The 17,312-nt window shown below is 47.4% G+C and overlaps 1 protein-coding gene across 3 annotated transcripts in view; it reads right to left on the bottom strand.

Moving 5' to 3' along the window:
- Positions 1 to 17,312, bottom strand: part of DYNC2H1 (dynein cytoplasmic 2 heavy chain 1) — a 1,021,614-nt gene that overhangs the window by 839,178 nt on the left and 165,124 nt on the right. For all 3 annotated transcript variants that reach the window (XM_063951545.1, XM_063951543.1, XM_063951544.1), the window contains exons 18-20: positions 14,513 to 14,640; positions 6,789 to 6,904; positions 1,933 to 2,060 (exon numbers count right to left, since the gene is read on the bottom strand). In XM_063951545.1, coding sequence (XP_063807615.1) covers positions 1,933 to 2,060; positions 6,789 to 6,904; positions 14,513 to 14,640 — 372 coding nt within the window. The remainder of the gene's footprint in view (positions 1 to 1,932; positions 2,061 to 6,788; positions 6,905 to 14,512; positions 14,641 to 17,312) is intronic.

Raw genomic sequence — 17,312 nt, 5'->3', positions numbered from 1 at the left:
CCGAACGCAAGGAGATTGACAGGAAGAGGGCGTTTATGGGTGTCAACTGACCGTTTTCTGGAAGTGTTTGGAAAAACGCAGGCGTGGCCGAGCGTTTGCTGGGCGGGTATCTGACATCATTGCCGTGTCACTCGTCGCAGCAATCATCGCACAGGATAAGTAACTACAGGGCTGGTCTTGTTTTGCACAAAATGTGTTTGCAGGCGCTCTGCGGCACAGGCGTTCACACTCCTGCAAAGCGAAAATACACTCCCCCGTCGGCGGCGACTATGTGTTTGCACGGCTGCTAAAAACTGCTAGCGAGCGATCAACTCGGAATGACCCCCACTGTTCTTTTATGCTAATTAAATCATGAATTTTTATTGCTTGTATTACTAAATAAATATACATCCGGAGAACACCATTGCTTTGGTTTGTTCCCAACACAACCACGATTTAGAGTGAACGCCCAGGTCATACTCTCATAAACTACCTGTCTTAATACAATGCTCGAATGAGACAATGTTCGAAATTGCTGGATTAGGAAACTTGTTAGGAGCACATTACAAAGGTAATTTATGAAAGGCAAAAGTCTTCATATACTATTAATATGCTACATAGGACCATAACTCGAGGTGAAAAATCATTTATTCAATATTAGGTCAAGGAATCACTTTTTTAAAAATCGATTTTAGCAAGCAACATACGTGTACGAGATCTAACGCCGTGTGATTTCATTATTTTGCTGAACTCATAATTCACTAACAGCACCCACAGAATCAGAGTTAAGGCGATGAATAGAAGTTACTGGCTAGAAACAGCCACACTGCAGCTTACATCGGGGGTAATTCAGAGTTGATCACAGCAGCAAATTTGTAAGCAGTTGGGCAAAACCATGGGGGTCATTCCGAGTTGATCGCTCGCTAGCAGTTTTTAGCAGCCGTGCAAACGCTATGCCGCCGCCCACTGAGTGTATTTTAGCTTAGCAGAAGTGTGAATGTTTTTATCGCAGAGCGCGTACAAAAAAATTTGTGTATAGTTTCAGAGCAGCTCAAAACCTACTCAGCGCTTGCGATCACTTAAGACTATTCAGTTCCGGATTTGATGTCACACACCCGCCCAGCGTTCGCCCAGCCACCCCTGCGTTTTCCCTGGCACGCCTGCGTTTTTCCGAACATTCCCTGAAAACAGTCAGTTGCCACGCAGAAACGCCCACTTCATGTCAATCACTCTGCGGCAACCAGTGCAACTAAAATGCATCGCTAGACCCTGTGCAAAACTGCATCATTCGTTGTGCCTGTACGTCGCGCGTGCACATTGCGTCGCATGCGCAGAACTGCTGTTTTTCAGCCTGATCGCTGCGCTGTGAACAAATGCAGCTAGCGATTAACTCGGAATGACCACCCATGTGCACTGCAGGAGGGGCAGATATAACATTTGCAGAGAGAGTTAGATTTGGGTGGGTTATTTTGTTTCTGTGCAGGGTAAATACTGGCTGCTTTATTTCTACACTGCAATTTAGATTTCAGTTTGAACACACCGCACCCAAATCTAACTCTCTCTGTACATGTTATATCTGCCCCCCCTGCAGTGCACATGGTTTTGCCCAACTGCTAACAAATTTGCTGCTGCGATCAACTCTAAATTAGGCCCATCATTTCCAGCAAACATCTCAATTATTTCAGTATCAATATCGACATTGTGTAATCTGTTAACATGGTTCATAATGGGATTGTCTTGTGTGCAAGATTCCTTCACTACCACAAACCCAGGATCATTACAGAAAAACAAATCATCAACATAGTAACGTTTGAGGCCACAATACATGTAAAGATCTTAGGTTTATACATTTAATGCAACAAAGGAAAGATGGAAAAGACAAAACTGGGGGCCGGACACTCCCAGGGTGGGTGACGGATACATACAGGAGAAATTATAACATGTAATCTGCACCTCAGGTCTCCGCAGTTTCAGTTGCCCATGTTTCATGTTGGCCTCTCCGATCTCTTCCACGCTCTGTGGCCGGCTGGATAACACCTCCATCCCGTCTGTCACAAAGCTATCAATCTCATGCATGTGAGCTGCAGACAGACATACAGGAAATATTTCACTTGTGCTACATTATTATTTGCTGTATATACAATATAAATGGATGAAAGGTATAGAAAAATGTCAGAAGACAAAAACATGGTGTATACTGTATGTAACGCTCCAAATAAAGTAACCATTATGGGCCTGATTCAGGCCCGCATGCAGTCCCGATTTGTTTGCAAATGACTGATTATTCCGTACTTTCCATGCGCCGGGGCCGCGTTGCGCATGTGCTGTGATGTTACTGCGACATCCAGTCACAGTACCCTGGATGCTGTTTGACATGCAGCAGTCGTATCGGGGGGTGGGGGAACGTTCCACAAAACAAAGGCGTGTCGTCTCTGTTATGGAAACATTCCGAAGCCAGAGAAGCAGTTTCACTGGCCCCGGCAGTGTAGCTTTAACCAGACATCCTGAGTAACCAGAGGCTTACTTATATGTCCGATGCTGTGAACTATAGTTGCAATGTTGATCCGACGCTGCGGATCTGAGAAGTCGGCATACAAAGACGGAGCAACAGCAACATATGCATCTATTTCTGGATCAGGCCCTATGTTCTTTATTTGAAGAAATAGCTATACAAATTTCCCATTTTGCTGTGCTCTGCGCAAAGGCATGGAGACGCTGGAATACGAGGAAAGGCATGTTTACACTAGAAACGAGGAGACTAAGAGGGGACATGATCAACATTTACAAATATATAAAGGGGCAATACACAGAGCTTGCGCGGGACCTGTTTTTGGTAAGATCAGCACAGAGGACACGTGGTCACTCTCTTAGGTTAGAGGAGAGAAGTTTCCGAACAAAGCGAAGAAAAGTTTTTTTCACAGTAAGGACAATACGTATTTGGAATTCCCTGCCTGAGAGAGTAGTAATGGTGGACTCAGTCAACACCTTTAAGATTGGGTTAGATAAATTCCTAATGGATAAGGGTATCCAGGGATATGGTGCGTAGTCACGCACTATAGTTAAAAAAAATAAATACAATATTACAATAACTGCAGTTATGGCCTGTTAAATATAATATCTTATCACAGCATATCAAGGAAATGAACAAAAAATTTAAAAAAAATGTGGCATACACAAAATTATCTTTGCCGGGACACAACTCCTGCTCTCATTGGGGGTCATTCCGAGTTGTTCGCTCGGTAAATTTCATCGCATCGCAGCGATTTTCCGCTTAGTGCGCATGCGCAATGTTCGCACTGCGACTGCGCCAAGTAAATTTGCTATGAAGTTAGGAATTTTACTCACGGTTTTTTCTTCGTTCAGGCGATCGTAATGTGATTGACAGGAAGTGGGTGTTTCTGGGCGGAAACTGGCCGTTTTATGGGCGTGTGGGGAAAAACGCTACCGTTTCTGGGAAAAACGCGGGAGTGGCTGGAGAAACGGAGGAGTGGCTGGGCGAACGCTGGGTGTGTTTGTGACGTCAAACCAGGAACGACAAGCACTGAACTGATCGCAGATGCCGAGTAAGTCTGGAGCTACTCAGAAACTGCACAGAGATGTCTTCTCGCAATATTGCGAATCTTTCGTTCGCAATTTTACTATGCTAAGATTCACTCCCAGTAGGCGTAGGCTTAGCGTGTGCAAAGCTGCTAAAAACGGCTTGCGAGCGAACAACTCGGAATGACCCCCATTGTACTTCTGGGTAATGCACCAGTACAGGGCTTTTGTCAAAGACGTGTGTTTGGGTTTAAGAACAGATTAATGTACACCAAGACACAATTAAAGCCAAAATAAAAGCGATCACAGAAGTGCCATCTGCACCCTTAATCAGGCCCTACTATCTGTACCGGTATAGTGTGCGTGGATATAGCAACTGCCATGTTAGACTCATCACATTTAAACAATACAATACAATACAATACAATACAAGCATCTGAGACACAGACAGCGTCAGGAGTACTATCAGCATACAGCGGGAACACCTGCATCTGGGTGAGGCCTGCAGAGCTGTGATACGTAACCGTGCACCCGTCACCTATGCACGGTGGAATCAGCCAGCTGGTAAGTGGAGCATCTTTCACCTGTATTTCACCACTGGTATTAATGATGCTGACTATACTGGTTATATGCCTATATCATCATGCACTGGATGTCAAGGATCCAGGTTCCGGAGAGTGTGACGGAGCTGCGCGGCAGAACACCCCGGAGCGGTTATATTCTGTCCTGGCTACTGCGCTACTTGCGCGCTGTCCTTCCTTTCTGAGGCTCAGAACCCTTACTATAAGTCGGCGATGTTGACGCTGTAGTGTCCCGCTGGCGGGAATCCTGGGTGATAGAGCCCCACCTCACCACATTCCGACGCCGCTCCTGCTTCCTCTTAGCACCCCTTTGTGTTGACTCCAGAAAACAGCGCAGCCCTCAGAAAACAGCTCTGCCTCCAGAACTCCATGATGCCTCCAGCAAACAGCGCTGTGTACAGTACTCAGCAATGCCTCCAGCAAACACTGCCTCCAGTACTCCGCATACTCTTCAGTACTCAGAGCTATCTCCAACAAGCAGCTCTGCCTACAGTACTCCGCGATACATCCAGCAAACAGTTCTGCCTCCAGTACTCCACAATGCCTTCAGTACTCAGAGCTGTCTCCAACAAACAGCTCTGCCTCCAGTACTCCGCGATGCATCCGGCAAGCAGTTCTGCCTCCAGTTCTCCGCGATGCATCCAGCAAGCAGTTCTGCCTCCAGTTCTCCGCGATGCATCCAGCAAGCAGTTCTGCCTCCAGTACTCCGCGATGCATCCAGCAAGCAGTTCTGCCTCCAGTACTCCGCGATGCATCCGGCAAGCAGTTCTGCCTCCAGTTCTCCGCGATGCATCCAGCAAGCAGTTCTGCCTCCAGTTCTCCGCGATGCATCCGGCAAGCAGTTCTGCCTCCAGTACTCCGCGATGCATCCAGCAAGCAGTTCTGCCTCCAGTACTCCGCGATGCATCCGGCAAGCAGTTCTACCTCCAGTTCTCCGCGATGCATCCAGCAAGCAGTTCTGCCTCCAGTTCTCCGCGATGCATCCAGCAAGCAGTTCTGCCTCCAGTACTCCGCGATGCATCCAGCAAGCAGTTCTGCCTCCAGTTCTCCGCGATGCATCCAGCAAGCAGTTCTGCCTCCAGTACTCCGCGATGCATCCAGCAAGCAGTTCTGCCTCCAGTCCTCCACGATGCATCCAGCAAACAGCTCTATCTCCAGTACCCCGTGATGCCTCCAGCAAACAGCTCTGCCTTTAGTACTCCGCCATATATCCAGCAAACAGCGATGCCCCCAGTATTTCCGCGATGCATTCACCAAACAGCGCTGTCTCCAGTACTCTATGATGCCTTCAGCACTCCATGCTGCCTCCAGCAAACATCGATGCCTCCAGCAAATAGTGCTGCCTCCAGTACTCTGCAATGCCTTCAGTACTCAGAGCTGCCTTCAGCAAACAGGGCCGTCTCCAGTACTCCTTGCTGCCTCCAGCAAACAGTGCTGCTTTTAGTACTCAGAACTGCCTCCAGAGAACAGCGCTACCCCCAGCACTCAGAACTGCCTCCAGCAAACAGCGCTACCCCCAGCACTCAGAACTGCCTCCAGCAAACAGCGCTACCCCCAGCACTCAGAACTGCCTCCAGCAAACAGTGCTGCCTTCAGCACGCAGAACTTCCTCCAGAAAACAGCTGTGCCTCCAGTACTCTGCGATGCCTCCAGCATACAGCACTGCCTCCAGTACTCAGCACCCTATACCTGCCAGACATGATAAGGGTCACATGGAGGTCTGCCTGGGTGGCGGACATACAGTATGTTATTTCACTCTTATACATACGAGAGGAAACCAGCACATCCCACTAGTACCTACCGTCATGGAATGTACCCCTGTGAGATATGCGATATGGATAACGATGTGATAGCTTAAGGCCCATACACACTTGACGATGCACACGTCGTTAACGACCGTCGTTAACAACTTCCCTTGAACTTCCCTTGAACAGCTGAGCAAACGACATGAGCATACACTACCAACAACCAAAGACCAAAGACCAACGACCAAAGACCAACGACCAACGACCAAAGACCAAAGACCATTCATCGTTGAAGCATCCAAGCTGAACAGTTTATTAAAATAATGAGCTGGGAACAGGGCTGGTGAACAGTGGCTTGGTCGTTGGTCGTTCACACCATACACATTCAACGACGTCTCTGGTCGGTAACGACCATAGTGGAAATTGAGCATACATGCTCCACAGATAAGCGAGGGTCGTTAACGTCCCGCCGGGCGGCGCATCGGTGGTCGTCGGATGCATACACACTTGACGATATAATGAGCAACGTCGTTGATGAGGGGTGAAATGAACGACGTCGCTCATTTTCTCGTCAAGTGTGTATGGGCCATTAGACAGTTTATTTCTTAAAAAAGTGACCAGGACCAACTGCGTGAGCATAGGACATCTGAGTAATCCTCAGGATGGCCGGGCTGCTCACACTGTGCGGCGTGGCGCCAGCCCCTCCCCGACCCCATAAAGGAAACCCATGCACTAGGACTGGTGACATGGCAACTGGGACATCAGACACAACATTGGAAAGATAGCCCTCTAAACTTACAACAGTTCCACAAATATGAATAAATGAAGACTACAAAGTAGAATTATTATCCACTAAAACACAACACGTGGATGTCCTAGGTGGTGTAACACCATGTTATTTTACAATAAGGGACATTGTGGATTCAGATGCATTTTTCTTACTTACCTTGGATAGATTTCTTTAACGATATTAGAAGAGCATCAAACAGCTTCTGAATGAGATCATCTATAACCGCCTTCACAGGACTGCAATTAATGGTCATGCAGTCAATCTTTATAACACTGGTAAAATAAAGGGAAGGAACGAGTGCAGGGGCATTAATTCACATTAGCCACCTTCAGTACATTTTCTACAAGTTCCTGGGATGACTGAGAACGACCGGGCCACCTATCCAACTGTACTTCTGGGCTTAACATACATTTGTTCATGTTCCACCCTCTGTCCTGCTAATGTTATCTTCCTTGTTTTCATGTATTCAGCACAGACAGTACAGACTAAAAACTCTGCAATCCCCTCTCTCAGTACTATGCATAACATCCAAATTGTTCCCTTGTTCATTACTTCTACACACTGACAGATACTTGAGAGTATCACACACAGAAGACACAGCGGCATATTTATAGGGATCACACACAGAAGACACAGCGGCATATTTATAGGGATCACACAGAAGAAAGAGAGGCACATTAATAGGGATCACACACAGATGCATATTTATAGGGATCACACACAGAAGACAGAGGCATATTAATAGGAATCACACACAGAAGACACAACAGCATATTTATAGGGATCACACACAGAAATGGGGATTTTTGTTTACTTACCGTAAAATCTCTTTCTCTGAGTCCATCTGGGGGACGCTGCGCCGTTACTTGTGGGTTAGAGGTGTGTGGTAGTGGAGATTGGCACAGAACTATCAAAAGCTGACTCCTCCCCCCTCTAACCCCTCCCATCTCCTTCCTGCTCAGCCCTGATCAGTTAACGTTTAGCCAAGCCAAAGGAGATAGACCAGAATAAAAAATTAACCAATTAAACCAGACAAACTATGGGAGGGATCGCAGCGTCCCCCAGATGGACTCAGAGAAAGAGATTTTACGGTAAGTAAACAAAAATCCCCATTTCTCTGTCCTCCATCTGGGGGACGCTGCGCCGTTACTTGTGGGATTTCCCAAAGCAAGCTAATGAGAGGAGGGAGACGTTGACGGCATAGCCGTCTGTAAAATACGACGCCCAACAGAGGCAGTCTCCAAACTAAAAGTATGAAACCGGTAAAACTTTGTGAACGTATGGACTGACGACCAGGTCGCCGCCCTGCATAGTTGCTCAACAGATGCACCACCGCGAACAGCCCAAGACGCTCCAACTGCTCTAGTCGAATGAGCCTTAATTGAGTCAGGAACCGAAACGCTTGAGGACACGTAAGCCTGTCTGATGGCCGAAGTTATCCAACGGGCCACAGTGTTCTTAGAGGCAGGCCAACCTCGTTTGGGAGCATCAATCAATACCAGCAAGGAATCCGTACGACGGAAAGCCTCCGTGCGAGACAAATAAATACGTAAGGCCCGAACAACATCCAAGAGAGCCAAATGGGAATCCTCCCCCTGAGAAGATGACGGATTAAAAGCTGGAAGAACGATGTCCTGATTTAAATGGAATGCTGAAACAACCTTTGGAAGAAATGAAGGCTTTGTCCGCAGCACCACCCGATTTTCATGAAACACTAACAAGGGTGGCCTGCAAGAAAGAGCCGCCAACTCAGACACTCGTCTAGCTGAGGCAATTGCCAACAGAAAAACAACTTTTTGTGTTAGATAACGTAGTTCCACAGATTCTAGAGGTTCAAATGGAGACTTTTGAAGAGCCTTAAGTACCAAGTTTAAATCCCAGGGAGGAATCGGAGGAACAAAAGGTGGTTGAATTCGAAGTACTCCCTGCAGGAATGTTTGAACCTCTGGAATGATTGCTAATTTCTTTTGAAAAAGGACCGACAAGGCCGAAACCTGACCCTTCAGGGAAGAAAGTTTTAAACCCTTGTCAAGACCCTCCTGGAGAAAGGAGAGCAGGCGAGGAAGTCTAAACAAATGCGGAGTCAAGTTCCTTTTCTCGCACCAAGCAATGTAAATACGCCATACTCTATGGTAAATGCCAGAAGTCACCGGCTTTCTAGCCCGAATCATTGTCTGAACAACCGCACGAGAAAGGCCCTTTGCCTTCAGAATGTTGGATTCAAGAACCAAGCCGTCAAAGCCAGCCGATTTAAATCTGGGTGGCGACAAGGTCCCTGAAGCAGAAGATCTGGTCGCAGAGGGAGGCGAAAGGGGTCTCCGACGACCATGCTGTTTAGAAGAGTGTACCACTGTCGGCGTGGCCAATCCGGAGCCACCAGAATTATTGCAAGGCCTTCTCGCCGAATGCGTTGGAGTAGACGTGGGAGCAGTGGAATTGGTGGGAACACGTAACCCAGCTGAAATTGCCACGGAGCTGTTAGTGCATCGATCAGAAATGCTTGAGGATCCTGAGTTCTTGATCCGTAAACCGGAAGTTTTTTGTTGAGCCGTGACGCCATCAGGTCTAATTCTGGCACTCCCCAGCGATCCACTAGAGAAAGAAACACTTCCTGGTGAAGTTCCCACTCTCCCGGATGAATCGTGTGACGACTCAAAAAGTCTGCTTCCCAGTTTTCGACTCCCGGAATGTGAATGGCTGAAATCACGGGAATCCAACGCTCCGCCCACGTGAGAATCTGAGCAACCTCTCTCATTGCGGACCAGCTGCGAGTTCCTCCCTGTTTGTTGATGTAAGCCACTGCCGTGGCATTGTCGGATTGCACCCGAACTGGATGGCCCTGCACCATGGTCTGAATCCGAATGAGAGCATACCGGATCGCTCTCAATTCCAGAATGTTGATTTGTAGTTTTGACTCTTGATTGCTCCAGCGCCCCTGTAAATGATGAGTCTGGAACACTGCTCCCCAACCGCTGAGGCTTGCGTCCGTGGTTACCATCATCCAAGACCAGACCGTGAACGGCGCACCCTTCCTCAGATTGTGACTGTGAAGCCACCAGTAGAGCGACTGACGAGTTCTTATCGACAAGCGTATCAACTGCAGTTCGAGGCGCGAATCCGTCCGAGTCCAACAGTGGAGAATCTGAGCTTGAAGAGGTCGGGCGTGGAATCTGGCGTATGGAACTGCCTCGAATGAGGCTACCATCTTGCCCAGTACCTGCATGCATCTGAGGACTGATACTGCCGGCAATTTTAACAAGGTTCTGATTCTGGCTTGTAAGTCCTGAATCTTGTCTGTAGGAAGAAACACCTTCTGGCTGTTGGTGTCGAATAGAAGACCCAGAAAAACCATTTTCTGTGACGGGAGTAGAGATGACTTTGGAAAATTGATTATCCACCCGAAAGACTGTAGAGTCTCTATCGTTAGACGCAGGTTCTGAGTGAGAATCTCCGGTGACGGGGCCTTGATCAACAGGTCGTCCAAGTATGGAGTGATGTTGACCCCTTTGCAACGGAGAACTGCGACGACATGACCCAGGACCTTCGTAAACACCCGGGGAGCCGTAGAAAGACCAAAGGGAAGGGCCCGAAACTGAAAATGCCACGGACCTACTGCAAATCTCAGAAGTGATTGATGTCCTGTCCAAATTGGAACATGTAGGTATGCGTCCTTTATATCTATTGAAGCCAAATATTCCCCTGGCTCCATGGCTGCGATAATGGAGCGAATGGATTCCATCCTGAATTTCTGGGATGAAAGGTACGGATTGAGGGCTTTTAGATTTAGAATGGGTCGAAACGAACCGTCCGGCTTGTCTACGAGAAAAAGACCCGAGTAAAAGCCCCGACCTCTCTGAGGAGCTGGGACCGGAAGGATTACTCCATTTTGTAATAGTTTTGCTGTTGCCTGAAGGAGAGCCTGACGTCTGGAGGGGTCGTCTGGGAGAGGCGTCACAATTAGTCGGGCTGGGACTGCTTCTTCGAAATCCAACATATATCCTCTGGAAATGACCCCTATTACCCACCGATCCGGTTTCGATAGGAGCCACACTTCCCTGAAGTGAAGTAAACGAGCCCCAACCTGTATTGATCCCTCCAGAGGGCCCGAAGCGTCATGCCTCAGGCTTGTCGGCAGGCTTACTGGACGGTCTGCGAGTAGCCTGAGCTCCTCTACCTCTGAATGATCCCCTTCGTGGAAATCTGGAGAAGGGTCGAAAGGACTGGAAATTACCTCTGCCCTGCGTACGAAAGGACCGAAATCTTGTAGGCTTTGGTTTGTTTGGAGCAGACGGAAGGAAAGGGCTCTTTCCCCCCGTAGTATCTGAAATAATTTTCTTTAACTCTGATCCAAAAAGAAATTCGCCTTCAAAAGGGACTGCCGTCAAGGTCTGCTTTGAGTCCGAATCAGCATTCCAAACCCTAAGCCAAAGAGATCGTCTTGCGGATACTGTTAAGGCAGAAACACGGGACTGTAGCGCCACCGAATCCAATAATGCTTCACCCACGTAAGTAAGGGCCTCAGAAATCTGTTCTGCTAATTGAATGGCCTCCGACGGATCGTCTGACTGCATCCCAGATACAACCTGTGCAAGCCACTCATCAACGGCTTTAAGCACCCAGGCACTCGCCAGAACTGGACGGAGAGAAACACCTGATAAGGAAAACATAGATTTTAGTAATGCTTCTATCTTCCTATCGGTAGAGTCTTTTAAAGTCGCAGACTGTACTGACGGAATAACCGTAGCTTTTGCTAAATGCGAAATAGGGGCGTCTACCTTTGGGGCGGTTTCCCAAATTGTTGTATCCTCTTCTGTAAAAGGATATAGAAACTTTAACTTTTTAGGCGCCTGGAAACGGGAATCCGGTTTTAGCCAGGGTTCTTTTAAAATATCCGCAAAGTGCGAGTAAGAAGGGAACGCAGTAACCTGTCTCTTCTGTCGTTTAAAGAAAGAGGAAGAAGTCTCGGCTACTGCCTCATCCTGAATATTAAGGGTCTGACGAATGGCTTCTATTAGTAGCCTAACACCTGAATTAGTAGATAAATCCTCATCTTCCCAAGCCGAATTTTCGTCCCCTTCAGGATCTACCTCCCCTTCTTCCAATGGAGATGTCAGAGTATCCAACTCCTCTCCTGGAAATGCAATAGCGGGTAACGGCTGCGTTCGCTTAGAAGCCGCCGAACTACTGGCCGAACTTACAAATTTATTTACAGACTGAGTCAAATCAGTGAGACATTTTCCCATATTCTGGGCCCACAGCGGTTCCACCTGAGTCTGGGCCAAAGCTGCTTCCGACCTTGACTGACGCAAATCTGAAATTGCGTCCACCATGGCCTTGACCCAAGGGGGCATTGACTGATCTGTGGATCTGCCCTGCTGATCTGCCGCTGGTGCACCAGAGCATGATGTACAGAGGGTCCCTGCGTCAGCACTCCCCTTAGCCAGCTTTGTGCCACATTGTGAACATGAGAAATAAACCACTGAGGTTGTTTTTCCCTTAGTAGGTTTCTCTGGCTTGCTGGTCATCTTTACTCTGGTGAACTATGTCCCCCAAGTTGTGTTAAAAAATATCTGAGATTCAACCCACTAGACTTGCTCTTTGTTAATATGCTGCTCTAGCCACCAGACTAGAGGAGACACTGTGATCCCCCTCCCCCCCTTTTATACTTGCGGTTTTTATCCCCCTGTGTATGTAATCCTCCTCCGTAGCACAGCGTCCCCTGTGTGCAGGCAGAGAAGATGGCGCCGTGACCAGCCGTGCGCGCGCGCGGGCAGAGCTGAGCGGGAAGACGGCTCTGCCCGCCTGACGTCATTCTCATCTCGTCAAAAACCGGAAGTTCGGCTCCCGTGCGCCGCTACACAGAGCGGTTGTCACGGCAGCCAAGTAACGGTCCAGGGAGTGAATAACACCCTCCCGGACCTAACACAGTCCTCCACCTCACATTTCACCCCAGATCAGCCTCCGTGCTGTCTGTGGGTGATCGCGCGCTCGGGGGGGGGGGGGGGGGGGGGGGGGGAGGGAGGGGAGGAGGAGTTTGGTAGTCCCAATAAATTCACCATTAATAACAGGAAATAGGGACATTAATAATAGGAAATAGGGACAGCCCAATACTGTCAATGACAGATTGTGGCTGTCCAGTACCTGATGCTGCTGTCTTCTCTCTTTCTCTCTCTGAAGGCCCCAGTGACCGAAGGTATAGTGGCCTCCCTGCAGCAGTCTGGAATGGGATACTAACCCCTTCCACTGTTATACCTGTCACCTGTAAACAGGGACTAGGTATTTGTGAAAGAAGAAATAATAAAAAAAAAAAAAAAAAATTCCTAAAGAGAAATCAAAACTGTGTCTGTACTCCACAGGCACAAAACTAAAACTGATCAGGGCTGAGCAGGAAGGAGATGGGAGGGGTTAGAGGGGGGAGGAGTCAGCTTTTGATAGTTCTGTGCCAATCTCCACTACCACACACCTCTAACCCACAAGTAACGGCGCAGCGTCCCCCAGATGGAGGACAGAGAAAACACAGCAGCATATTTATAGGAATCACACAGAAGACACAGCGGAATATTTATAGGGATCACACACAGAAAACACAGCAGCATATTTATAGGGATCAAACACAGCAGACACAGCCACATATTTATAGGGATTGCACACAGAAGACACAGCGGCATATTTATAGGGATCGCACACAGAAGACACAGCGGCATATTATTTATAGGGATCGCATACAGAAGACACAGCGGCATATTTATAGGGATCACACACAGAAGAAAGAGAGGCACATTAATAGGGATCACACACAGATACATATTTATAGGGATCACACACACAAGACAGAGAGACATATTTAGCGTTGGGTGGGAAGTACATCTTCCTGCTATATGTGGAAGCGGCTATCGGCACTCTGTTTATCAGAGCAGGAAAGGCTGTGACAGAAAACCTACACCTTGTACAGAGGCTTTTGATAGACTAGATCAGACCTGTTTGCCATGCGTTAGGAAGAACAGCATTTACAATATGTGGTTTTTCTGCACTACAGGTGTGTGCTCATACAATGTCTTTTTGCTCAAATAAGCGTGTTAACGGTAATAAGCTGCAACAGAACCACAAAACGAGACAGCAGTGATTCATTTGGTATGCGACACTTACATAATTATACATCTGTGTGCAACCGAGTCTGACTGTATACAAAGTGCTACAATGCTGCAGCCATGGCTTTTATTCATGCCAAGTTCCACTGTGCTTCATACACAGACTCAGAGGCACACAGATGTACAAGTGTCACATATCAATCACTGCCATCTCTTGAAGAGGATTTGTCACACTGCATTGCAATTAAGATGCACATTTAAGCGAAAAAGACGCAATACATCTCGACGTGGCACTCTCGCACCAGGCGTCTTACGCCAAATGGCGTATTGAGGCCAGGTGTATGGGGATACATCTGTATTCTTAAAATGCTCCTTTTTTCTGACAATTTTCTATGCACCAATATTCCTCAGATGTCTAGAAAAGTTAGTTCTTAAAATAAAAACATACGTGAACAAACACGACTCCCTTTTCCTACATCACAGTTTTCATACAGTATAGGCAAGATGATTATCACTTCACTATTAAGATTAAACCAACCACTCATTTCAGTGTAGCGGACAGTCTGTGAAACCTTAATTGGGGTGTGAGCTACTTTTTCGGAAAATAAAACCTCTGAAGGAGCTCTCCCCCCCTACCCCCAATGCGCGTGCGTTCCTGTGAAAGTGGGTGTGGCATCACAACTACAAGTAAGCCCCCCCCCCCGCGTTCTGCCAGATACAAACCTTATAAATAGGCAAATAGAGCCATATAAGGGAGCAATAACAGAAAGTGAAATGACAACATGAAAATACCTTGGAAGGCGTTCAGCGTCTTTCCCCCTCACTTTAAGTGCTTTAAAGTTTTTCTCCCAGTCCCTCACGTCATGTATATATCTTTCGATCAGGGATTCCACGTCAGTTTGGCCGATTACAACCCAATCCTGGCAACAAACAGGTAACAGGTGGTTTGGCTTTGATTTTTCTCTATTATTCATTCAGTTAAATAGAAGACAGAACAAGAAACTGTTTATGAGATGCAGTGCACCGAGCTGGGTAGATTGTGACTTGTAATGTCATGTGCACAGAGAGGACAGTGCGTCATAGCAATCACTGATCCTTACAGCTGCTGCATTTTCCATCCACAATGCATCCACTATTGGTCAACATGCATTAGGTCTACAAGGTCTTCAGGCCGACATGATCAGTAGGTCGACACATGAAAAAGTCAACACGAGTTTTAAAAAAATGAAAAAAAAAAATGTTTGCACTAATTGGGGTTCCCGATAACTTTACGAAGATACGACACAAGTAAAAACCTATTTCAGGTGTTGACCAAGTTACTGTCGACCAATGGCGGTCGATCTAATGACCGTCGACCTAGTTAGGGTCGACCTAATGATCCACACCCCAAATCCGGCCTATTAAGGAGTATACTTTGTAAATATTGGGACCTATTCATGAACACTGTCCTGCTGTAGCCTATAGCAGAGCTTGTAGCAGTCTGCAATAATCACACTAGTGAAAGTTAATAGACTTTGGGTTGCTGGACGTTGCAGTAGATGTGCTCAGCTGGCACCACTAACAGAATTAAAGAACAACATGGTTATTACAGACAGGTTGACATTCTGGTCTATAAACCACTGATGGAAATAACTGTATTCCCTAACCAATGCACAATTTATATTGGAACATACAAATCATACGATGCATTGGCCCAGATTTGTATGCAGCACACCCTGACTCATAACTGGAACTGGTCAAGACAAAAAAAAAAAACAGGACAAACCTGAATAAGTTCCACACAGTTTGGTGGCCTTAGTATAGGACAACTAATGTGGCCATTACTGGCCTCATTAATACCGCTTTTCCACCCGGGTTTTTGAACGGGGGCGAGCATAGACCTGGGTTTTTTGGTAGTGGAAACAGCTCCCTACGAAAAAACCTGGGACAAGTGACCTGGGAATCCTGCCTGGGTAGCTTCCTGGGTTGGACCAGGGAATGATCCGGGTAAGGGTGTAGTGTAAACGGGTGGGCAGCTTTGAATTGGGGGCGTGGCCTAACAGGACCTAGGGCATGCCCCGAGGGTCCCGATCTGCCGGTTTTCTAGGCGCTTGGAGATAACGTAATCTCCAAGCGCCGGCCAGAAGACACTGTGCCACAGTGGAAAATGGGTCATGTCTCGGGTCTGATCTGGCTTGGTACAGTGTTCCAAATCTCAGGTCAGATCCGTGACTTTAGTGGAAAAGGGGTATAAACTGTACCCATCCCCTTTCTCTCCTCTTCACCCCTGGCTTGCTCTCCTGCTCATATTATTTCTTCCTCATCATCCCTTCTTTTGCCCTCCCTAGTTCAGCTCCGTTTCACTTTTTTTTCTTACCATCTCCTACTTCACTCTCCTCCTTTCTCCCGGATTACAGGGCATATACATATTAGCCCCTTTGCCTCAAACATTCAAGATTCCCGCTACCTCACATGTATCACTGAGCCCATCTGAGGGTTTTGCTCTCATTGGGGGTCATTCCGAGATGGTCGTAGCTGTGCTAAATTTAGCACAGCTACGATCATTCACACTGACATGCGGGGGGAAACCCAGCACAGGGCTATCCCGCCCCGCATGTCAGTGCCGGTTTCCCCCCGCAGAAGTGCAAAGGTATCACACAGCGGCGATGCCTTTGCACTTCAAGCTTTAGCGTGCTGGCCGGGAGCTACTCATCGCTCCCCGGCCCACAGCGGCTGCGTGTGACGTCACGAAGCCGCTGCGGCCCGCCCCCCGCTCGGTCCGGTCACGTCTGCGTTGGCCGGACCGCGCCCACAAAACGGCGGCCAAACGACAATCAGGCAGAGGCGATCTAGCGGCCCGACGGCCTTCAGTTCTGACCCGATTGCGATAAACTGCAGCCTGCGATTGGGTCAGAATGACCCCCATTGTCCGCCCTGTGCTTGCCCTTATGCTGGGCTTATCCCCCACTCTATTGCCGATCCATAATTATACAAGACAATCTTAATTGCTGTTCTTCTTATACAGTGTTACCGCCCTCATTATGCTTGTTATATCCCACCTACGTTCCAACTGTAATGAATATTATTATTCTCACTGTATTGTCTGTGTCCATATTTGCACTTTCAATAAAATTCGAAAATTTCAATTATCTTTTAAAAGGAAAATAGGATTTTGGTACTTACCAGGTAAATCCTTTTCTTTGAATCCATAGGGGGCACTGGAGTACTCTTGGGATATGGACGGGCTTCCGTAGGAAACAGCACTGAATATTTAAATTAGTAACACTCCACCCCTCCATATCCCTGGTCACTACCCAGTGTTTTTTACTGAGCCGAACAGGAATTAAGAGAGGTTAATAATGGAGTATTACATATAACATAACTGACAATAACGAAGTTAACACATAACGTTAGTGACAACTAACAGTTGACACCCTAACCAGCACTTGTAACTTGAACCAGTCGGTGAAAGTGTGTTACCATAAGATCCTCAGAACTAACCACAAGTAGGTAAAACTGCTCTGGGTGGGCGTCCAGTGCCCCCTATGGATTCAAAGAAAAGGATTTACCTGGTAAGTACCAAAATCCTATTTTCTTTTTCATCCACTAGGGG

This window comes from Pseudophryne corroboree, chromosome 2 (assembly GCF_028390025.1).
Source record: "Pseudophryne corroboree isolate aPseCor3 chromosome 2, aPseCor3.hap2, whole genome shotgun sequence".
In the NCBI taxonomy this organism is placed as follows: domain Eukaryota; kingdom Metazoa; phylum Chordata; class Amphibia; order Anura; family Myobatrachidae; genus Pseudophryne; species Pseudophryne corroboree.
Note: the sequence above shows the minus strand (reverse complement) of the source record. Positions and strands in the feature narration are given on the sequence as shown.